Source organism: Grammomys surdaster, unplaced genomic scaffold (assembly GCF_004785775.1).
Source record: "Grammomys surdaster isolate TR1022 unplaced genomic scaffold, NIH_TR_1.0 354, whole genome shotgun sequence".
In the NCBI taxonomy this organism is placed as follows: Eukaryota; Metazoa; Chordata; class Mammalia; order Rodentia; family Muridae; genus Grammomys; species Grammomys surdaster.
Window position 1 is genome coordinate 141,684 of NW_021604773.1, and position 24,115 is coordinate 165,798.

At 51.5% G+C, this 24,115-nt stretch overlaps 1 protein-coding gene and 1 long non-coding RNA gene across 4 annotated transcripts in view; one reads left to right on the plus strand and one right to left on the minus strand.

Annotated features, from left to right (window-relative positions):
* Positions 1–24,115, minus strand: part of Bicra (BRD4 interacting chromatin remodeling complex associated protein) — a 75,762-nt gene that overhangs the window by 6,904 nt on the left and 44,743 nt on the right. For 2 of the 3 annotated variants that reach the window (XM_028779563.1, XM_028779562.1), the window contains exons 2-10: positions 20,552–20,652; positions 18,182–18,227; positions 18,032–18,074; positions 14,479–14,544; positions 9,309–11,264; positions 8,741–8,917; positions 901–1,536; positions 563–743; positions 233–342 (exon numbers count right to left, since the gene is read on the minus strand). In XM_028779563.1, the coding sequence (XP_028635396.1) occupies positions 233–342; positions 563–743; positions 901–1,536; positions 8,741–8,917; positions 9,309–11,264; positions 14,479–14,544; positions 18,032–18,074; positions 18,182–18,222 (3,210 nt within the window). In that variant the 5' untranslated portion in view covers positions 18,223–18,227; positions 20,552–20,652. The remainder of the gene's footprint in view (positions 1–232; positions 343–562; positions 744–900; positions 1,537–8,740; positions 8,918–9,308; positions 11,265–14,478; positions 14,545–18,031; positions 18,075–18,181; positions 18,228–20,551; positions 20,653–24,115) is intronic. The other variant, XM_028779564.1, reaches the window with a different exon arrangement.
* Positions 2,209–8,417, plus strand: LOC114631257. Its single transcript, XR_003712931.1, has 3 exons — positions 2,209–2,451; positions 6,301–6,441; positions 8,075–8,417. It is a non-coding gene; the product is annotated as an uncharacterized LOC114631257 (long non-coding RNA).

The following is a 24,115-nucleotide window of genomic DNA, read 5'->3' on the forward strand; positions in this document are numbered from 1 at the left end:
CCCAGCCCTTCACTGGGGATTCTGGGCAGAGGCTCTAACACTAATCCATGGTTCTATCTCACGTTTAAACTGCTGTACTGGTGGTTCACCTCTGGCCCTACAGAGATCCACACACCCCTGCTCCTAGCTAGCTCTTCTACCATCTTAGCTGCCCCTGCCCAGTGTTCTATCTTCACCTCTCTCCTGCCAGTTCATTCTTCGATCCCTAGTTGTTTCGAGGTTCTTTACTTACCTGCATCGCGGGGGGCTTCCCTGGCCCAGACACAGTAGCTTTGGCCACACTCAGTGTTGGAAGGTTGCTGGCAAAAGCTTTGTTTTCGGCAGGAAGTAGAGGAGGGTGGCCTGGGGTGGGGTGAGGGAAGGAGAGGGCTCAGGGGTCACCAGTCTTTCCATTGTGAACCCCCTTCCCATCCCACAGTTCTCCCGCCAATGCCTCATTCCTGAGACCTGGGCAGTCCACCCTCCTTCCTCTACCTGTTGGTACCGGGAGGGCAGGTGACACCCTGGGCTCTGGTACACAGTTCTACCCGACCCCTTTGCCTCGGCAGGCTCCTCACCCTACCTGTGGTGGCCATAGGTGTGGAGGCTGGGGCATGGCTAGAGGCGGCAGGAGTCCCAGGTGGTGCCTGCCCACTGACGAGCACAGAGGCAGTAGGGCTCGTGAGGGTCCCCAGGGTGGTGGCTGTCTGTGGGGTGGTGGAAGTACCCCCAGCCTTATTCTGGAGAATAATCCCAGACGGCACCTGAGGAAGGGCAGGTAGTTGAGGGGTGGGACATGGGATCACAGTGGGGTGGCCAGATGCACTTAGGGAGGGGTGTGGACACACAGTAGGCAAGGCGGGAAAGGCAAGGGGCCAGTTTTGGGAGGTAGGGGAGTTAGGTGTCCCTGCTGATGGTTACCTGGTGGAATCGTTCCAGAAGTGCTTTTGGCTGGGGCAGTGCTGGGAAGGGGGCAGTTACCATCTGGAAGGTCCGAGGTGGTGGAGGAGGGGGTGCTGTGGGCTCAGGGACCATGTGGAGGGCTGGTGGTGGAGTAGGGGATTTATGGGGTCCCTGACCTGGTGGGAACTGGAGCTGGAAGTCAGGGGGTGTGGGGACTGGCAACCTGGTAGAAGGCTCAGAGGAGGAGGCCACAGCAGAGGGGGTGGAGGCAGGAGGGAGGTGGGAGGCTGGGGGCAGTGGGCCCTCGGGAGGCTGGGACGGGGGTCGCAGAGGGGGCTGGGGTGGGCCTGGGGCTGTGGGGACTGGGGTGCTGGCTGGTGGTGGGGCACTCAATTGATTCTGGATGACAAAGATGCCAGGTAGGGCTGGGGGACCCTGGGGTGGAGGGCAAGGGTGCAGGGTGGGCTCCGAGGGTGGGCAGGTCAGGCTCTGGGGCTGGGATGGAGGGCGTGAGTGGGGTCTCGAAGGTGGGCGGGAAGGGGGCCTGGCAGGATGTGGGGAGGGCATGTGGGGACTGTCTCCCAGGGGGGCCTGGTGAGGTAGTGAGGGGGAGGAGGCGGGGCCAGGGGCTTTCAGTGGAGCAGCTGCAGGGATCTGTGTAGAAGAGGGAGGTAGAGGCAGAGTCAGGCTCATATTACCCTGGGCTTCTATTTTCTCAAGACACTGTAACCCCAGCTACCCTTCACCCAGACTTCAATCATCCCACCCAAAGCCCCCAGTCCCTGCCTGTCCCAGTCCTGCCTGAGGCAGGATCCCACTACAACCGTTCATCTTTCCTAGCTCACCCGGCCACCCCTGCACCCTTAACTCACACCTCTGTTCCCAAATGCTACCCGCCCCCCACCCCCCAGTCTACCCTCTGATGTTCCCTGTAAGGCCCCATGTGCACCCCCACCCAGCAGACGAAGGCAAGCCCTGCAGGGTGTGCGGGTTCGCAGCAGCAGAGGAAGCAGTGACAGGGACGTTGGGGGTGGCGGGGGCACCACAAGCTTCGAGCAGGAGGCAAGAGTAGCACAGGGAGGTGCCTGCATGACATTACACAGACGCCACTCAGGACATGTGGCTGCTGGCCAGTGTGGGAGGCTTTCTGACCCGGGAGCAAGGACAAAGGGCGATAGGGATGGCCAGCCATGGGAAATGGGAGTGTGTGGGTGGATGTTCTGGGCACTGCACTTAGACCTGGGCTCTTTTGCCTGTCTCGGTGTGCCCACGGTCCCAGCTGCATGTATATGTGTGTGTGTGTGTGTGTGTGTGTGTGTTCCACATGGTGCCTGGGCCAACAGCCATAACACTTAGCCTGCATCCTTTTTCCCACACAGGCCTTGGCCACAGGCTGACCCTTTGGAACTGTCATCTTCAAGTCATGACCTTAACAGGCACTATGCAACCAGTGAGTGCCAGCTCCAAGACTGGGCCAGCATCTGGACAGTGACCCGCAGCACGGAGCAGGCCACCAGCACTGGCTAATGGGACGTCTCGCAGTGTGGCTTGCCCTCACCTACCTCACAGGTAAGTGGGCAGAACTGACAGCTGCGGAGGGAGAGGGAGTCTCCACCAGGGAGAGGCACGGCTTGGACTGAGCGTCCTCATAGGGCTCAAGCCCTGCTCATAGCCTCACAAGACTACCCACCGATGGGAAGCTCTTGTGTGTGAGATCCAGGATCATGGGCTGGCAAGATGGCTCAGCAGATAAAGGCTGGCTCCCAAGTCTAATGACCTGAGTTCGATCCCCAGAACCCACACGGTGGAAAGAGTGAACCAAGTCCCATGAGTTGTCCTCTAACCTCCACATAGAGTCTGTGGCATGCACATGCCCAGACACACGCATATGGACACACACACAAAGACTCAAGACCAGAGAGCCTGGGGATGCCTATTCTATGTCAGTGGTTCTCAACCTTCCTAACGCTGTGACTCTAATACAGTTCATGTTATAGTGGTGACCCCCAGCCATAAAATTATCTTGTTGCTACATCGAGACTGTAATCTTGCTACTGTTATGAATGGAAATATCTGATATACAGGATATCTGACATGCGACCTCAGTGAAAGGGTCGGTCAACTCCAAGGGGGTCACGACCCACAGGTTGAGAATCTCGGCTCTACACAAAGAGGCAATCTGCAGCTTAGCTTTACTGCCTGGACCTCCCCATGGAGTCAGGCACCTGAGCATCTGACCTCTAAGTCTGGGACACTTTGAGCAACCCTTCCAAGCTCAGCACTGATTAACTTCTGGCAACTAAGAGGCAAAATATATCTGTAACAAACTAGAACAAGCAACCAGTCTCCCATCCCTGCAGCGCTGCCAGCTCCAAGCAGAGAGCACATTAACAGCTCTGGGCTTGCCAACAGAGCAAAGGGACTGTCCCTTGACAAGCCTGCACAAGGCAGCCTGGTCTGGGGGAATTTCAAAGCTTCACGTCCTTGGGAATGTGCTTTAGTTGGTAGCCTGTCTGCCTACTATGCACAAAGCCTTGGGTTAGATCCCCAGCACTACATCAGCCCAGCACAGTAGTTCAAGGGCACAGTGGATCCTGACACTTGGGAGCTTGGGACAGGAGGGTTGAGAGTTCAAAGTCACCCTCAGCTAAACAAAAGAGACTTTTATCTTAGTTGTTGCTTCTCCAGGATTATGCAATACAGAGAATTCAAAGGGGCGTAGGGATGCAGAAGGAAGGTGGGGAGCAGAAGTATCTGAGAGCCCGAGTCTACAAAGTAGGGCAGGGCAGGGCAAGGCAGAGATGTCCTGATGCCCTTTAAAGATTTGTTTTGCCTGCCTGTATGTCTAACCCACAGAGGCCAGAAGAGGGCACTGGATCCCTTGGAACTGAAGTTATGACTGTTGTGAGTCCCCTTTATAAATATTTTTTGATTGGTTTACTAAATCTTCCCACAAACGATACAATGTTTCACCTCCCCCCCCCTTTTTTTTTGGTTTTTGTTTTTATCAAAGCAGGGTTTCTTTGTGTACCTCTGGTTGTCCCAGAACTCACTCTGTAGACCAGGATGGTCTGGAACTCACAGCAATCCACCTGCTTCTGCCTCCTGAGTGCTGGAGTTAAAGGTGTGTACCACCACTGTCCAGCTTAATTTTTCCCCAAAGAGTAAAGGGGAGACTGGAGAGATGGCTCAGCAGTTACGAGAGCTTGTTACTCTTCCAGAGAACTCAAGCTGGGCTCAACACCCAAGCCGGGCAGTTCACAACCACCTGTTAAGTGCGGCTCTGTGTACTCGACATCTCAAGTAGTCTTAGGCAAACCCACTTAAGGGACCAAACCCACACAGACATCAGCAAAAGCAACAGAATTATTTATGAAAAGGGTCTGAGATGGTAACCTGATGGAGGAGTGTGTGTTTAGAATGCACATGGCCCTGGGTTCTGTGCTCAGCACTGGAGGGAAATGGAGAAGAAAACAGGGTTAGAGATAAAGAAGAGGAATTGCAAGGTCGACCTGGGCTACGGAGTGAGTTTACAGTTAGCCTAGGCAAATTTGAGATACTGTCTCAAAATAAAGAATAAAAAGAAGGCTGGAGAGATGGCTCAGCAGTTAAGAGCACTGGGTGCTCTTCCTGAGGACCCAGTTTCAGGTCCCAGCATCTATGCGGAGGCTCACAACCCTTCTTTACTCCAGTTCCAGGGGACTGGACAGCATCTTCTGACTCCACTGCGCACCAGGTACCAGGTTATGTATGTGGTGCATGGAGATATACATGTGGGCAAATACCTATGCATATAAAATAAATCTTGAATGAATGAAAGGAAGGAAGACAGACAAAAAACCCCACCCTTGCTCACAGGGATATCCACTTATTTTATAGAAAAACCACAGTAGAACCCAGTGTAAAAGAGCAAATTGGTGTTCTGATGCCCAAGAAAAGTCCAGTTCTATTACCCTAAATGCCTTTCCAATGAATGACCACACGGGGGCGCGAAAGAGCTACATAAAACAAGACTTTGCCAGAGCAAGTGTTCAAACAAGTTTCTGAATGTGGGGTAGATGGTTTAGCCTGTCCACAAGCCTAAAGACCCAAGTTCAAATCTTGGAATCTACATAGTGGGAAAAGAGAACAGACTCTAACCTTTGTAGGTACACAGGCTCTCTAATTATGCACACACAAAATAAATTTAAGAAGAAATTTAAAATGTATCAAGTGGAGTACAAAACTAGATCAGGTAGCAGTCCCATGTACACACTAAATTTGCTAGCTTTGCTAACAGTACAATGTAGATTTTTTGTTTGTTTGTTTGTTTTTGAGATGGGTCTCACTATATAACTAGCCTCTCACTTCCAGCAATCTCTTGCCTCAGCCTCCGAAAAACGCTTCAATTCTAGATGTACAATACTACATGCTGCACTAAAAATCTTAGGATTAGATTTTACAATCTTATGGAGCAGGAAGTAACATGCACAACCTCGTCTCAAAGGATCCAAGTAGGAAAAAAACAGAGTTCATACAAAAAAAAAAAAAAAAGCAAACACTGACAGGAAGATAGGCAGGCAGATCAACAAATCCCACGCCATCCCTGTATGGCACGGGGAGAAGAAAGAATGACAGTGGCTGGCGAGGTAGCTCAGTGTTTAAGAGCACTGGCTGTTCTTCCAGAGGACTAAGGTTTGATTCTCAGTACCTACACAGCAGCCCACGCTTGTCTCTAGTCCCAGGGGATCGACACTCTTTTCTGGCCTCTGTGGTCACCAGGGATACAAGTGGTGAACATACATCCATGCAGGCAGAAACACCCATACACATAAAAAATAAAAATAAGTCCAGTAGAAAAAAACTCACTGTCAGATTCTAAAATACCCCCACCTTTGCCACTACCTATATTTAACCCCCACCCCAGGATTAGTTTCTGTGACCAGGAACTCCCCAGAAATGAACATACGTCTCTTCTGAGACTATGCCATAAGCAGGCTTCAACTCCCACCCAGAGATGGTTCTCGATACTCATATGCTGTGGGGAAGGGAATCACAGCTTGCTGTGACCTGTCCCTTCAGACGCCCACACAGGCCGAGCTGGGAGACAGGTTCACCAGCCTCAACAAGTCTTCACATGACTGCAGCCCTGCCTGACACCTTATTTCTTGATTTGAGACAAGAGTCTCATGTAGCGGGCGGTGGTGGCACATGCCTTTAATCTCAGCACTTGGGAGGCAGAGGCAGGTGGATTTCTGAGTTCGAGGCCAGCCTGGTCTACAGAGTGAGTTCCAGGACAGCCAGGGCTATACAGAGAAACCCTGTCTCGAAACCCCCTCCCCCCCAAAAAAGGTCTCATGTAGTCCAGGCTGGCTTAGAACTCACTATATAGATCAGGTTGGTCTTGAACTCAGAACTCTGCCTCCCTCTGCCATCTAGGTGCTGGGATTCAAGGCTGGAGCCATGACTGCTAAGTCTCATGTCCTGCAGGCTAAACTGGAACTCACTCTGAAGTCCAGGATGACCTTGAACCCTGAGTCTTCTTGCCTTTGACTCCCAAGGGGACAGGCAGGCTTGCAGGTATGCACCCTACAATTAGCTGCCTGGCTCCTTTTGGTTAAGAGCTGTCTCAGTGGTGGTCAGGCCTGGTGTTAAGAACACAGCATACAGAAAACTAGCAAGTAAGCTGAGCACCAGTGGCACACTCCTTTAATCCTAGCTCTCAGAGGCCAAGCCTGGTCTAGAGTGAGTTCCAGGACAGCCAAGCTACACAGAGAAACCTGTCTCAGGGGAGGAAAAAACAAAAAACAAACCAACAAAAACCTCACAGATAGATGAGTTGGTGCACATGTCGTAACTCTGTAAAGTAGCTGCTATAACTGTCATCCTCACCTGAGCGGTAAGGAAACTGATGCAAAGAGAAATAAGCAAGTTACACAGGGCCCAGAAGTGGTGCTGGCAGACGCCAGAGCGCTCCTCTCCCCAACACTCCTCAATTCCCTCAGACCAAGGCTTGTCAATTACATGCACTGCCAGCTAGGGACATTCACGGGTTGGGGCCAGCATTTAAACAATACAGAAAGACAGAGCTGGACAGCTGGCTCAGTGGTGAAGAGCACTGCTGCTTGCCTAGAGGATCCAGGTTCTGTTCCTAGGTTGTTCCATCAGGTGGCTCACAACTGTCTGTAGCGCCAGCTCCAGGGATCCAATCCCTCAGACTGGAGTGCACACACCCACATGGAGTTACACACACCAGATTACAGCAGATACAAGCAAACTCCTCACACATTAGCTCACCAGTTCAACCTATGCCCTCTTCCTCACCCTCAATCTAGACAGAAGAAAACAGGACAGGCAATCTATATGTGAAATCATGGTGTCCAGGGGCCAAGCCCACACTGACTCTGCCATCCGTACCCTTGCCAACCTATGATCTGAAGGCCCACTTTCCTCGCATCTAGAGCGTGTCCACAAATTCACAAGAGATGGACCAGGAACCCTCACTGCAAAATGGCAAGGGATAGAAAAGGTTTCATAGAACAAATAGCTCTCAAATGTATAAAAATTTGACCCAGTTCATTGACAATAAAAAGAAACACAACTTAAAAATCAATACAAGGCACTTCTTTTACAACTGTCACACTGGCCACTCACTTCAAATACACTAGCGAGGCCAGGAGAAGACAGGAGCAAGCTACACCGCTGACAAAGCTAAACCACAAAGCAGCTTGGAGATAACGTTACAACATAAAGCTGTGCATCTTTTAAAGACCCAGAAAATTCAGTTTAAAGAACTCATTCCAAGTTATGTGTGGTAGAATACACTTGTGAGTCCAGCAACATGGGACACTGAGGCAGAAGGACCACAAATTAAAGGCTTACCTGGTCAATTTAGCAAGTTGACTCTGTCTCAAATTGAGGGGCTGGGGGCGTGGCTCAGTGGTAGCGCCCTGCCCAGAGTCCCCCAGTGAGGGGTTGTGGGTATGGCTCAGTGGTAGAGCCCCTGCCTAGAATCCCCCAGTGAGGGGCTGTGGGTGTGGCTCAGTGGTAGAGCCCCTGCCTAGAATCCCCCAGTGAGGGGCTGGGGGCGTGGCTCAGTGGCAGAATGCCTACCTAGCATGCACAAAATTCTCAGTTCAAACCTCAGACCACAAAATAATTTATGCTGCAAAATGCCACATCAAGCTGTTATCCATGGCCTTGTTCATAACAGGGGAAAACCAGGAGCGACTTTTGAAGCCCATCAACAAGGACTTGCTAAAAAATAGCATACCCACACAATGGTCTACTACTCGTTCATGTGCAAGAAAAAAAAGCAGCCACTGAGGTCGTTTAAACAATAGACACAAGGTGTGAGCCTAGTCACAGCACTCCACCGCATTTTATAAAACTGGGAGACAGCGCATCTATGTGTGCTCATGCTCGCACCCACATTGGAAAGGAAATGCAAGAGTCTTGTTCAGGAGGAGCTGAGGATTTCACTACGGTTCTTCTGGTTGTTCTAGAGACTGGGTCTCATGTAGCCCAGAATGACGCTGATATTATGATCTTATCCCCACCCCCACTCCACCCCCGAGTGCTGGTTACAGACAGGTGCCATCAGGTCTGACTTTAGTATGTTTTGAAATGTAAAGGAATTGTTTTACCCAACACAGTTGGGTCATTCCCCATCCCTTTGTGACTTAATGTGCTTGTCTAGAGCTGGACTCTCCCAGGGCTGGCCCTGGTCTCGAATGTGCACTGTGGCTAGGAGACATTCGGAGAACATGAGCGTGAAGAACAAAGGACAGTGTGTTTCCCAAGACAGCAAGACAGAGGCAGGCAGGGCAGAGCGAGCGGGGAGCTGCATAAGGAGACCAGGCTGCCAGGATGCATCTACCTGGGGAGCCGGAGCTGGGGAAGCCTGGCTGTCGGGAGTCTGAGCGCCGAGGCCAGCTCCTTTGGTGACAGACGCGGCCAGGGCTGGGTCTTGGGCAGGAGGCGGGGCGCTGACTATGACGGAGGCAGGCACCGAGAGGTGGGGACCCTCTGTAGAGAGGGGCTGCTGGCTCCTCTCCTGCAAGGGGCCACCCACACAGGGTCAGAAGGCCCCTAGAGGCCACGGGCTCCCATCTGAGTCTGCCACCCCCACTCAATCTCATGGGGAACAGTAGACAAGAGGTGCAGGGCAGGCAGACCCCGGAACCTTTGTCTGCCCACCCTCCATGTTCCATCTGTCTGCCTACCCATCATTCCACCCACCGTTTACCATCCCATCTATACTGTACGTACATCCTCACGAAGGTACTCTCCCGTGTCTGTGAAATCACCAAGTATGCCCCTTCCAGTCTGTCAGTTGGCCTACCAGTCTGCCCTATTTCATGAGCATCCCCGAAAGCCCCCACTAACTGCCTAGGCTCAGCTATTTGACACTCAACCTCATCCCCTCCCTCACCGCTCCCCCATACCTGGGGCAGGAACATCTGGAGGGAATCCTGAGTGAGGATGGCCGTTGTGGCCGCAGGGGGCGCCTGCCCCAGGACTATCTTCTCTGGGCTGGATGCCAGGCTTGGGCTGGCCTGAGGAGGGGTGGCCTGAGGCTGGGTGGCCGCCTGTGGAGTAGGGGCCTGTGGAGGCTGCTGTGCCTGTGGCTGTTGGAGACCCATGGGCAGTGGTGTGGTGACAGCAGGGGGCACCTGGGTGGCAGGCTGAACGGCCAGAACAGGTGTGGCCTCCCCAGTGGTGGCAGCTGGGGTGGAGGGCTGCACTAGCCCATCAGGTGTGTTAAGCATAGCCACAGCACTGGGAGGCAGGGTGACGCCCTGGAGGACGGTGGTGGCTGTGGGGCCAGTGGGAGCTGGCTGACTCTGAGTGGGCAGGCTGCCAGTGGCCAGCGACACAGGCATCTGGAAGAGGGCAGGCTGGCCCACCTGAATGGGAGCTGCAGAGAGGATGTGGGCAGCACTGTGTGCCCCAGAGTGGGGTGCCAGCACCGGGCCCAGACTCAATGGGCCTGTCAGGTTCTGGTTGGTCAGGATGGGGTTGGCAATGAGCTGTCCACCTGCATGTGGTGTTGCGGCTGTGAGGATCTGACCTCCCACGTTGGCAGGCAGGGCAGAGAGCGACTGGGGGAGTTGTACGGCTGGGGTGCCTGGCAGCAAGAACTGGTTCTGGCCAGGCAGCATGTGCTGGGCTGGGATCACGATGCTGCTGCCTTGATTGAGGAGGTGGACACTCATGGGTTTGCTGAGGGTCCCGGGTGGCTGTGGTGGGGCTGTCCCCGTGGTGGTGACCGGTGGCTGCTTGAATACATTCGCCTGTAGAGCCGGTGCCGGGAAGCTAGACAGCACCACATTCTGGCCAGCTTTGCCTGCGGCCATAAAAGTCAGGTTCTGGGGGGCCTTAGGCTGCTGGGGCAAGGTGCCTGGCTCACCCTGGATGGTAAGGGTGGCTCCCGCGGGGGTGAAGGGCTTGGGTGTCAGCTGGTAGAGTTTGGGGGGCAGTACCCCCGCAGGCTTGGGCTGGATGGGCGTAGGGGTTCTGTGTAAAATCACACTGGGTGCTTGTACAAGTGGTGACGTCCCAAGGCCCGGGGCCACCGCCAGCGGCTGTCCCGAGGATGCTCCACTGGCTGCTGCAGTGGCAGCCCCTGTCCCGGCAAACACTGAGTTCCCGTTGAGTGTGGTGGTCACTGCGGCTGGAAGATTTTTCTGGATGACCAGGCCGGCTCCCTGGGGGGACACGCCGGCAGATGCCAGTGTCACTGGCTCTGAAGGACCAGCTGCTGAGGCCAGGTAACCACTGACAGGCACCTGCTTTGCCAAGAGCTGGGAGGTGGGTGGGTTGAGAGTCATGACGGGCTGGCCCACCACTTGAATAGGTGCCAGACCCAAGGTGGCTGCTGTAGCACTCCCAGGACTGCCATTGGGAAGGCCCTGGAGGCCTTGAATGGGCTGAAGGGTCACATTGCCCAGGCCCACAGGCTGCAGGAAGGGCTGGACACTCAGGGCCTTGTTGACCACATCCTGGGGTGGCACCAGGGCCTGGTGGGTCAGTACAGTGGGTGGAGCTTGCAGCCCTAGCAGATCCGCACTGCCTGGGAAGAGAGCCTGGGGTCCTGCAGTCACTGCAGCGGCTCCTGCAGCTCCAGTAGCACCTGCCCCATTGTCAGCGGGCTGTAAGGTGGGCAGCTGGAAGGGGCCCAGGTCCAGTTCAGCCTCAGCCTCCAGGGTCTGTTCTGTGATGTTGGCTTCCTGAAGACTCTGCTGAAGAATGTCACAGGGCTGGTCTGGGCCCCCACCGCCCCCTCCACCTGCTGCAGGGGAGCCCAAGATGTCATCTTCTAGGAAGTCCAGGTCCACGCTGGGGGCAGGCTGGCTGGGCTCAGGGTTCAGGTGGTTGCCGGCAGCTTCCTGCACATGGAGCTGGGGGCAGTCAAGAGAAGAAGCAAGAGCTGGGATCAACAAAGAGACACACTGTCTCAAAGACTGGGCACAGACCAAACCCTGGCTCAGTTGCAGGCTTCACTGTGCAACCTGTGGCTTGCTTAACCTGACCTCAGTTTCCCCATCTGCACCTATAAGTGGAAGGTGAAAAGAATTCCGGGCATGAGCAGGAGTGCTCAGTGGGTAAACGCTCTGGTCTCACAATCCAGGTGACTCGAGTTCTGTTCCAGTTCCTAGTGTGGAAAGAGGTAACTCTGACATCTTAAAAACTGTCCTTATACCTCGACATGCATGCCATGGGCATGTGTGTATCCCAGCTCACACAAGGACCACACACACACACACACACACATCATATTAATAAGCAAAAGAAGTGTTTCATTTTGTTTTTTAAGAAAAGAGCCTCATTATGTAACCTGGCTGACCTATAACTTACTATATAGACCAGGGTAATCTTGAACTCATGGAGATCTGGCCACAGTTTTTAGAGTCAACTGAACCATGGCTCAGCAGATGGAGGTGATTGCATGCAGACTTGACAATCTGAGATCCCTGGATCCCAGAAGGTGGTAGGAGAAACTTAACTCGGAGAGTTGTTCTCTGACCTCCACACATATGCTGTGGTAAACTTGTGTACAACCATGTACACATGCACACATACACAGGCACATACACAATAAGTAAAATAAGCAAACAATAAAACTATAGTGACAGAGACCCACCATATTCATTTGTGGTTCCAATACCCCTTACAAGAGTATTTAATTAATTTCTTCTTTTTGGAAGGGAGAGGTTGAGACTATCTTTGAACTTGCTATATACATCAGACTGACCTTGGTTCATGCCTTTAGCCCCATCATTCAGAGGCTGGGACTAAAGGTAGGTACTATCAGAATGGGCTCTGAATCTCTTCCTTTGAGATAAGGTCTCATATAGTTTAGGCTAGCCTCAAACCGACTACATAGATCAGGATGACCTTTGTCTAGGCTAGATCAAAACTCACTCTGTAGTCTAGGCTGACCTTGAACTTGCTCTATAGTTAAAGATAGCTAACTTCTTTTTGGAGAGGGAGGTTGTTTGTTTTTCGAGAAAGGGTTTCTTTATGTAGCCTTGGCTGTCCTAGAATTTGCTCTGTGGATCAGGCTGGCCTTGAACTCACATTTGCCTCTGCCTCCTGAGTGCTGGAATTAAGGTATATACCACCAAGCTTTTTAATTTTTTTTAAAGTATTTACTTTATTTTATGTGTATATGTGTGCCTATGTGAACTTACACACAACATATATGAGCCTGGTATCTATGAAGGTCAGAAGAAAGTCAGACTCCCTAGAACTGGAATTACAGACAGTTGTAAGCTACCCTGTGGGTGCTGGGAACCAAACCCTATTTTTTTTTTTTTACAAGAGCAGCCAGTGTTCTTAACTACTGAGACATCCCTCCAGACCCCACAGATGACCGAACTCCTGATCCCCCTGCTTCCACCTTCCAAGTGCTAGGATCATAGGCAAGCACCACCATGCCTGACTCTGGGTCCTTTTTTATTTTGTTTTATTATTATTTTTTAAATAAGAGCAAACTTAGGAGTTCTGGGTAATACACTGCATAATGACCCAGACCTCCAGCCCCATATGGTTGCCACAGGAAGGCAAGCACGTGACACAAAACGTGTCTGACTCCAAAGTTTGATATGAGGCAGGAGGTTGCGGGTGATGATAGACACAGCACAGCAACTGCTGTTGGGGGGTGGGGGGAGGTCCTGGGACCATCCTCAGCGGAGTTCATTGCTTCCTCGATGTGACTACAATCAGAGTGGTAAACACAGATCAACAGGCATACAGTACAGAGAGCCATAGGCAATACATAGGCTCCAGGCATGTCAACTCCTCAGATTCAGACTAATGAAACATTCAGAGTTGGAGCTGGCCATGTGGCCTAGGTACCTGCCTAGAGAACATGAACCTGGGGTATTTTCCAAGCACAGGCTGGTGGTGCATGACCATAATCCCAACACATGACGGTAGAGGCAGGAGGATTAGAAGTTAAAGATTATCCCTCACCTATCTAGTGTATTTCTGGATATTCAGGATCCCATAAGACCTTATCTCAGAAAACCAAAATACATACGCTTCAATAGAAGTCTTGAAATAACAAGACAGAGTAGAGTGGCCACTGCTGTAACTGGGTCTATAAAAGCCAAGTTGTTTTTCTAAACCTATTCATTATGATAAAAGGTTATTTGGAATATGACGTTATGGTTGATTCATAAAGTAACAGGTTAAAAGATGGCAGTTACAATGACAGGGACCAGGGAAAGAAATGAGGGCGGGAGCAGCAGAGCAGCAAGGGAGAAAGGGGAGAGAGGGAGCTGGGGGATGAACAGCAAGGAAAGGACTTGCCTCATAGTCTCAATCCCAGAACCCATCCAAAAACAGCCAGGACGGTTCAGAAGCTACGAGTACTGGCTGGGGCTGGAGAGATGGCTCAGTGCTCAAGAGCACCGGCTGCTCTTCCAGAGGACCTGAGTTCAATACCCAGCAACCACATGGTGGCTCAGAACCATCTGTAATATCTGGTGCCCTCTTCTAGCCTGCAGGTGTACACGCAGACAGAACACTGTATACATAATAAATAAATCTCTAAAAAACAAACAAGTATGCACAGACATATATGCAGGCAAAACATTAACATATAATAAGCATAAAATAATTTTTAAAAAGTGGATCTGGTAAACCCTGTGGTAGGAAGGCAGAGACAGGAAAGACTTGAGGGACTGGCTGGCCACCGTGCTGTGGCAAGTTCCAGGGCAGCAGGAGACCCCTATAAAACAAGTTGGATGGTTCCTAGCAAGTGATAGTGCCCAAGGCTAGCCTCTGGCCTCCACATGCACAAACATGCACACATGTATGCACGCACCTCCTGCACATTAGAGAAGCAACTGAAGGTCTGGCATAGTCAAGCACAGAGTACATGCTTGGTGCTCTCTGCAGCCACCGGGGAGGAGCCCTTCACCCAGGGTCACATGGTATGTACTAAAAGCACTAGAGCTGGCCAGCCTCTGACCCTCTCTATGGCCAGGGTGGTGTGACAGCTTGGTTCCTGAACCCTCATCCAGGGCATGCCCGGGCTTGCCCTCCAGCCTCTGCACCTCCTTCTGCTCCAGCAGTGTAGGCAATGACCAATGGCCAGCCACTTACCCCAGGACCTTCATAGAAGGTACTTTGGGCCTCCACAGGGGCATCCAGGAGGTCATCGCTGTCCAGCTGCAATGAGAACCACCCCCCCAACCCAAGGTCAAACATAAACAGGGCAGGACCAGACTAGAGCAGAAATCAATTTGTGGTTGAGACAAAAGAAGAGGGTGTGGGAGGAAACATAGGAGCATCTGTCCCAAAGAACGGGGCGGATACAGGCTTTCCACCCAGGGTACTTCCAGTCAATGTCAAGTCCCCTGCTTGGCTTCTAAGACTCCACCCCCTTGACGTGCCAGCTTTGATCTTGGGACTTTGGCCTCTTGGTATGCACCCAAGCTGTGCTCCTGCATGGAAATCACAGCCCTCCTAGTAGCACATCCTTGGGGGGGGGTGTGTGTGTGGCAATGACACACCTGCTCATGACACCTGTCCCACGCTTCTCTTCCCTTCTCCCTAACATAATACGTAGCTGTGCATTTGCTTTTTGGGGACAGGACCTGCTGAGTCCTGGGGAATCTCGGCACCTGAATTGAGCCTAATATAGAGAACAGAGGTCAACTTGCCTCCTCCAGAGTGCAGGAGGGACTCAAGGCACGCAGTACCAGGCCTGGCCTCCCTCTACCGTAGTAGATACTGCACTCGGAGCTACCATCCCACTGTATTCTAGAGAGCTCGGCGTGTTGATGCCTCTCCTTTAAGGGGCACAGCTTACTTCTCCCATTAGAGTGCACACTGGAGTTAGCGGATCCTTCCTCAAGGCAGATAGTTGTAGTCCAAGCTAGCCTCAAACACGCTAGCCGTTAAAGCTGGAGGTAAACGTCCGATCTCCTGTCTCTACTGCCTGAGTGCTGGGATTACAGGTGTGCCCCACCATGCCTCATTTTATGTGGTGCCAGGACCGAACTTACACTTAGCAGCTCCCAAGTGTGACTCATGAAATTAGGTCATAAAAGGTATTGTGGCTTCCTCCTGGCTCTCTATCATGGGTTGCTTGTGACAAGGGAACTCAGCTACCATATCCTGAGGACATTTAAACAGTGAGAGAGAGGTCCATGGGAAAGGAACACAGGCCTCCTGGCAGGAGGGAGTTGAATACATAGTTGACTCCCGACAAGCCCACAGAACAGTGGTTCTCACCTTCCTGATGCTTCCACCCTTTAATACAGTTCCTCAACTTGTAATGACTCCCAACCATAAATTAATTTTGTTGCTACTTCATAATTGTATTTTTTTTCTACTGTTATGAACCGCAGTGTATTTTCTGATGGTCTTAACTGACTCCTGTTTAAGGGGTCATTCAACCCCCAAAGGGGCCACAACCCACAAGTTGAGAATCACTGCCTTAGATGCTTGCAGCTCCTTTTATATACAGACTGCTGTGACCTCAGGGGAAGTCCCTGAGCCAGGACCACCCAGACGATTCCTGACCCAGATTCTCAACAAGGCAAAAGCTTAACAAGTAGGTGCTAAGTCACCATGTGGGGGTAATCTCTCATACCATTGTAGAATACACATAGTTCTACATTGGTCCTCCCAGACAGCCACATTTCCCCAGATTTCCTGGGACACAAATCAAATCTGAGTCCCCAAGAACTGTTGTCATGTTCAGAAGAAATAAATCAGTCATGCATGGTGGTGGGTGACTTTAATGCCAGCATTGGGGAGGTAGAGCGGGTGGATCTTGGTGAGTTCAAGGCCAACCTGATCTACCTAGTAAGTTCTAGGACAGCCAGGACTACAAAGAGAGACCCTGCCTCACAATAAACAAACAAACAGATAAAAAATAAAATAAAACCACCTAACCAAGTCTAAAGCACTCAGTGCTGTCTCATAATAGTTCTGAATTTAGCATCTCTCTCAATTTTACCCCTGCTAAATAGAGTGCTGTGGTCATCTTTAATGCCACCACCTCAGAGGGATCCCTTCTGACCACAGCAGCTAAGGGAGATCTTTACTTTATTGTCTTAAAAAAAAGAGTGTGTAGGTGTTTTGCCTGCATGTATGTATGTCTGCGCACTGAATGCATGACTGGTATCAGAGGCCAGAGGAGGGTTGGATCTCCTGGAACTGGGTCCTCTATAGGATCAGCCAGCACTCTGTTTTGTTTCGAAAACTGGGTTTCTTTGTGTAGCCCTGGCTGTCCTGAAACCTGCTCTGTAGACCAGGCTGGCCTCGAACTCATCACCTGATCCTGACCTCTGAGTATTGGGATTAAAGACATATGACACCGCCAGCATTCTTTTCTCTCCAGCTTTGGGGTTTATTTTTCTTTTCTCTCTCTCCCTCCTTCCCTCTCCCCCTCCCCCTCCCCCCCCCCCCCCCCTTCCCCCCCCCCCCCCCCCCCCCCCCCCCCTGTCTGAATGTGCGCGTACATGTTATACACATGTATATGCACATATGGAGGCCAGAGGAAGACACTGAGTGCCTTGTCTTGGGGGGTGAGGGAGACACAATTACATTGAAGCAGTCTAAGGCCCAGCTGCCCTTTCACAGGGTGGCGCCTGGAAGTAGTGGGGATGGAGAGGGGGGTCAGAGCAACTGTTTCCGGAGTGCACAGAGCTAGATGGAGGTGTACAAGAATCACCTCTCAAGTACCCTCCCACACAGAAATCCTGACCAGGGCTGGGGCAGCATTCTTACCCTCCTTCATCATACACAACACCCCCTACACCTTCATCACCCCACCCTATTACCCTCAGACACAGGCCCTCTCAACTGAATCTGGAGCTAAGCGAGGGATCAACAAGCCCCAGTGATCCTCCTGTCTCTACCTTCTTCCCAAAGATACGAGGTTACAGGTGCACATGGCCATGCCAGGCTTCTTACACGGATGCTGGGGATTTGAACTCAGGTCTCCATGCTTACATATGTTATCCATACAGCCATCTCTCTAGCTCCTCTCATTTCTTTCTAGCCATTTTCTGAATGCTACGTTTAAACCTTAACTAGTAAATGACATTTGTTTGTTTGTTTGTTTCTTTGTTTATAGGCAGGGTCTTTCTATGTAGCCCTGGCTGTCCTAGAGCTCCCTCTGTAGGTAACTCTCAGAGATCTGCCTGCCTTTGCCTCTTGGGTGCTGGGATTAAAGGTATACACCTGGCCTTTTATTTTTTATTTTTTAATATAGTATATTTTAAGAATGAATATATACATATACATATACATATACATATACATATACATATATATATATCTCCAATACAGCATCATTTCCAAATTAAAAATGTGCTGAGATCTTTTTGTCCACCCCCCCTTTTTTTATTATTTATTTATTTATTTATTTGTGTTTGTTTTTCGAGACAGGGTTTCTCTGTGTAGCCCTGGCTATCCTGGAACTCACTCTGTAGACCAGGCTGGCCTCGAACTCAGAAATCCACCTGCCTCTGCCTCCCAAGTGCTGAGACTAAAGGCGTGCGCCACCACCGCCCAGCCTGACTTATTTGGTTAACCAGGAAAATGACACAGCAAGAGGGCAGAGACTCAGAGGACCTGGACTTCCCTTTGGATCCTCCAGCCCCATGGTCCAGGAATGCCCCTCTATGCCTGTGGCACTTACCTTTTCGGATCCATGCAAGAAGTCATTGAGGGCCTGAGGGTCACTGCAAGAGAGAGGGAGAAGAGACCTTAGGGAGCGAGGCTGAGGAGTGGAGGGAGGGGAAGGGTGTGGGAGACGGGCGTGGGTGGGTGGGGGGAGCCCGCTACTCACCAAATCACGTCTAGCAAGCATCTCCCATCCTCATCATCCATTTCCACTAGACGGGGTGGGGGTGGGGAGAGGGTGAGGGAAACACAGTTAGATTGAAGCAGTCTAAGGCCCAGCCGCCCCTTCACGGGGTGCCGCCTGGAGGGAGTGTGGGTAGGGGGTCAGAGCAACTGTTTCTGCAGTGCACAGAGCTAGATGGAGGGGTACAAGAACCACCTTCCAGGTACCCTCCCACACGGAAATCCTGACCAGGGCTGGGGCAGCATTCTTACCCCCTGTCCTAATGCCCAACACCCCCCACATCTGACAGTGATGATCAAGGTGGCATTGAGATTAAAAGGTCTCTGATGACGCACAGGCCTTACACAGGCTAAGTGCTGCAGTTAGGTCTAACTGAATAAACTATGGCACCCCCACTTTAAGGGTGAGGAAGCTGGAGGTACCTAAATTGGAGGCGCCATCTTCCAGTGACTACATGCTGTACATGCATGAACCCTAGGGAACAAACACATCTGTTCCGATCTCCAGGGTGCCATTCTACTTTGAGTTCCATAGTCTAGTGCAGAGTCAAACCCCAGACTCGCTGGATGTAAGATGGCCTGCACCTTTGATCCCAGCACTTGGGAGGATGTCTGTGAGTTCGAGACCATCCAGGCCTGAATGGTGAGACCCTGTCTCAAAAACAAAATAACCTGAACTGTTCTCTCAGGGTCTGTGGCTGACACTAGACTCCCACCAGGCAGACTTCAGCTTGAGTTCTCTAGCCATGTCCCTGAGCCTGTCCTGTTTTCTGAGCACAGTCTGTGGTCCGGAAGATGTGGGAGGGGCCAGTGGGAGAGAACAAGGGAGGGAGGGTGGGATAAGATCAAGAGAAAGGGCCACCACATTCCTGGGCGAATCCCTTAGACCTATGCAGTGTGGATCTCAGGCAGAGAAAGGTGACAGGCATGATGGATGGCGGTGGAGACGGAGGCGGCAGGAGCAGGGAGGGTCACGAGGCTGGGCCAGAGAGGTGGCCTTGTGGGGTTGGCCTCCACAGCTGAATGATGAGGATGCGGACGGCTAACGTTTGTCTGGAGCTATCTGGTGCTCACCACTGGCTAGCAATGTCAGAGCCCATGACAAAGGTTAGCATGGTCAGCCCCCGGGGAGGAGGAGGAGGAGGCTGCTTCACCCCTGCATTCCAATAGGAACGGATGCTGTCTGCATTTTCCCATCTGCCTCCCAACATATAGAATTCCTGTCTGGCAACCAGCCACCCACACCTTGGGAGCATCTAAGCACATCCCCTCAGCCCTAGAACGTTCCTCCAAAGGGCCCGCCACATTCCCCACTGTCCACCTTTTTGAGACAGGGTCTCTCATTGGCCTGGAGCTCACCAATCAGGCCAGGATAACCAGCTAGCTAACCCCAGGCATCCTATGGTCTCCACCTCCCTGGCGCTGGGATTCCACGCCCTGCTCTTTATGTGGGTTCTGGGAATCAAATTCAGGTCCTCACAAGCACTTTACCAACCGAGCTGTCTCCTGGGTGCCCGCCTGACTTTCTAAGCCTCTGTTCCCTCCCCTCTCCATCCCTCCAGCATCCATCCCCCATCCTACTCCCCTATTACAGATCCATTTGATCATCTGAGCGCCCCTCTGTGTCCAGTATCTTTTTAAACTCCTATGCACTCACTTTAGAAATGCCCAGGAAAACATACCCATTCATCTTTCCCTTCGTCCAGTGCATCAATCCACTGGCCTCATGTTGGTCTTTCCCTTGCAATACCATGAACTGGATACAATATGAGGACCACAGTTCCCGAGTTGTGGAAACTTATATAGCTCAGGACAGAGGGAACTAACTCCTTTACCAACTGAACTGTCTTCCAGGCCTTTCCTTTCTTGGTCATTATTGTGGATGTTGTAGGCCTCATAGGTGCTCTGTAACTGAGCCACGCCCCCAGTCCCTCACTGGGGGATTCTAGGCAGGGGCTCTACCACTGAGCCACGCCCCCAGCCCCTCACTAGGAGATTCTAGGCAGGGCTCTACCACTGAGCCACGCCCCCAGTCCCTCACTGGGGGATTCTAGGCAGGGGCTCTACCACTGAGCCACGCCCCCAGCCCCCTCACTGGGGGATTCTAGGCAGGGCTCTACCACTGAGCTACACTCACATTGTCTCGTTATAGAATATAAAAGAAAGGGTGACATTTGAGGAACATCTTTCCTACAGCTGTACATGGGGACGCAGGCTGGAGAGGAGGGACTGAAGAAGGCTGCTAAACCAGGTCCTGCAAGTGAGATGCCAGTGGGCCCCACAAATACCCAGAGGAACAACTGCACCTCCAAGAGTGAACTGGGGGTGGGGGGGAAGGGTCTTCCCTGGTTACCTGTGCTATGAACGAATCATGAAGGGAAGTGTGGGGTGGCCACTCCAGGTCTACGCAGGGCCCCAGGCTGGGGACTTTGTTGATGTCCTTTGTGGGGCCAGCTGTGGAAAAAAAGGAGAGAAGCTGTGAGTGAAGGAAGGTCATGAGCTGGCAAAAGACATGCACGGAGGGACAGAGGCAAGAGGGAGGCAGGGAGGGAGGGAGGGAGGGAAGGAGGGAGGGAGGGAGGGAGGGAGGGAGGGAAGAATCTGGAAGCAGTGAGGACGGGAACGAGAGGGAGGCCTGGAAAGACAAGGGAGCCTATTTTTTATAATCCTCATGCTGGGGACGCTGAAGCAGGAGGATGGAGAGTTGTAGGTAAGCCTGGGCTACATAAGAAGATTCTGTTTTAAAACAACTTAAAAAGAAGTAAACAACCAAGGCTACAAAACTGAATTACAACTAAGATCCATTATTAACTAGCTTACTTAACACAAAGACTAATCATGTAGCCCAGGCTGGCCTGTGAACTGGATCCTCCTACCTCAGCCCCCAGTGCCAGGATTATACTGTGTTCCACCAGGACAGCCCCGTAATTTAGTTTTTTGTTTTTTTGGTTTTTTTTTTGAGACAGGGTTTCTCTGTGTAGCCCTGGCTGTCCTGGAACTCACTCTGTAGACCAGGCTGGCCTCGAACTCAGAAATCCGCCTGCCTCTGCCTCCCAAGTGCTGGGATTAAAGGCATGCGCCACCACTGCCCGGCTCCGTAATTTAGATTTTAATGGGAGAATGGAAAGAGAGGGGAGGAGGAAATATGGAAAACCTCAAGTTTAAAGTCACACAAAGCAATCTTATATACTACTAGAAAAACAAGGCCTATGGTGTGCATACACATACGTACACCATAGCACACAGTATGCCAAATCACTTACTGACACTTCAGTTTAATATAAAATACCCAGTTTTGGTTCTATATCATTATTCTTTGTTCTAGGGACTGAACCCAGATAATTATGTTTGAAGTAAGCAATCACTTTACCACTGAGCCACGCCCCCAGCCCCTCACTGGGGGATTCTAGGCAGGGGCTCTACCACTGAGCCACGCCCCCAGCCCCTCACTGGGGGATTCTAGGCAGGGGCTCTACCACTGAGCTGTCACACCACCAGCCTTTTAGAACCTATGTTTTTTTCTGGAGTGGGGAGGAGGGCTAGAGGATAAGGGACGAATATGCCCTCACTATGTAGCCCTGGTTGGCCAGGAATTCATAAAGGCCTGCTTCTGCCTCCAAAGGATGGAGATTATTGGTGTGTACCACAACTTCTGGCCCTATGGGCAGTTATTATTTGAAGCAAGTGTGTTATATTAAGCAGCCACAATAGCCTCTGAGACATGGCACCTGTGTCCGTCTGGTTCATGCAGGCCTGTGGTCACAACTGCTCCATCAACCATTCAATGCAGGGCCTTGGTTTCTGGCAAAGGCGCCTTATCTCAGATGTACTGGAGCCCCCTCGATGAGGTCACCAATGGAGCTCACCTCATACATCGACTCTCTCTGCCAGACATCCTACAGCCTCTGTGGCTGACAAGTGTCCAAGGGACACTTCAAACAAAGAACTTATCAGAAAATAAAATGTCCGGCCACACAGACAGGCACAATGACCCACAACTGGGATCCCATCTCCTAGAATGCAGAGGCAGGAGGATGGTGAGTTTGAGGCCAGCCTGGACTACATAGCAAGACAATGTCTCAAGAAACAAAAATCATAGTGGAGATATGGCTCAGTGGATAAAGTCTGGTGCCCTGAGTTCAAACAAATGGCACCCACATGGTAGAAGGAGAGACCCAACTCCCACAAACTGTCCTGGGCCCTCAGCCTTCTCTCTATGGCTTCAGAGCTGGAGTAACATGGCAGGAACGTTAAGACAACAGCTCTGGCTAGGTCACCTTCGAGTCAATCCCCACTTGATGGAAATACAGCACCTGTCAAAGGCCCTGGAGCACAGGCCCTCTCCTCCTGGGTTCCAGGCATTGCTGCCTGAAACAGATGGCAAGGGGTCTGCAATGCTTTAACAAGCTCCCACGGTGGCTTCACTATCACTGTCCCTACACCCTGCTTCTGGCTTGGCCCAAGCTCTGCAAACAACCATCTCCAAATACATTCCCAGTGGGTAACTAAGGGGAAGCACTGAACCCTCTGTAAAAAGTTTTCTGTTGCCTTTACACTTATGTAATTGGTGGAGGTGGGGTGTGTGCACACACTCCACTATCACAGCGTGTGTGGCAGTCAGAGGGCAATATGCAGGGATCTGTTCTTCCATCCACCATGTGGGTCCGAGGGATAAAACCCAGGTGATCAGTCTTGGTGACAAGTACCTTTATTTGCTAAGTCATTTTGCCACCCTTGCCTTTTGTTTGTGTGTGTATACATATATATAATTATGTAAATATATTTATATGTGTGTGTACATGTATGTATATTTAATTTTCGAGACAGGGTTTCTTTGTGTAGCTCTAGCTGTCTTGGAACTCACTCTGTAGACCAGGCTGGCCTCACACTCAGAGATCCACCTGCCTCTGCCTCCTAAGTGCTGGGATTAAAGGTGTGCGCCACCATGAGCTGGCTCATTTTCTTTTTTCTTTTTCCCTCTTTTTTTGTGAGACAGGGTCTCATTTTTCTTGCCCTGGCCATCCTGGAGCTCACTACACAGACCATGAGGCCCTTGAACTCACAGAGATGCCCCTGCCTCATTCTAACTCCTGAGTGCTGTTATTTAAGGCACCTGCCACCACACCTGGCCTGGCTTTGCTTTTTGAGAAGAGGTATCACTACATGAACTACAGGGGCCTCGAACCCATGGCAGTCCTCTGCTTCAGCCTCCTAAGTGCTGTGATTACAAGAGTGTACCACCCTGCTATGTTCTCCAGGTTGGCCTCGCTCTCTCGAATTCCAACGATCATCCTGCCTCACAGAGCAACCACACAGCACGGCTAACTGTTGAACTTTCATTAGTCCTGGATTTTCTTTGCGGTAATCAGGTCTTTGTTTTATTTGAGACGGGGTCTCACTATGTAGTTTTCCTGGAACTGACAGAGATCCACTTGCCTCCCCCTCCCAAGTGCTGGGCGTAAAGGCATATACAGACACACCTAGCTTTGCAGTAGTCATGTTAAGGAAGGGAAGGAAGGAGGGAGGGAAGGAAGGAGGGAGGGAAGGAAGAGGGAGAGCTGGGGAAGAGGGCTCAGTTAGGAAAAGTGGGGCTCTGCAAGCATGAGGCCCTGAGTTTGATCACGAGCACCTATTCCACATAAAAGTCTGGGTGTGGTGTAACCTCAGCATGAGAGCGGCAGAGATAAAGGATCTCTGGGGCTTGCTGGCCAGGTGGCTTCATGTTGGTGAGCAACAGGTTCAGTGAGAAACTTTCTCAAGGAAGGGTGATACTATTATAGGCTGTTCTCTGGTCTCCAACCACACAGAGAGAGAGAGCAAGCGAGAGAGAGATGAGATGGAGGACAGAGAGATTGTTCCCCCATGAGGGGTTGGAGGTGGAAGCATGGTTCAAGGGTAGTAGACCTGCCTAGAATCC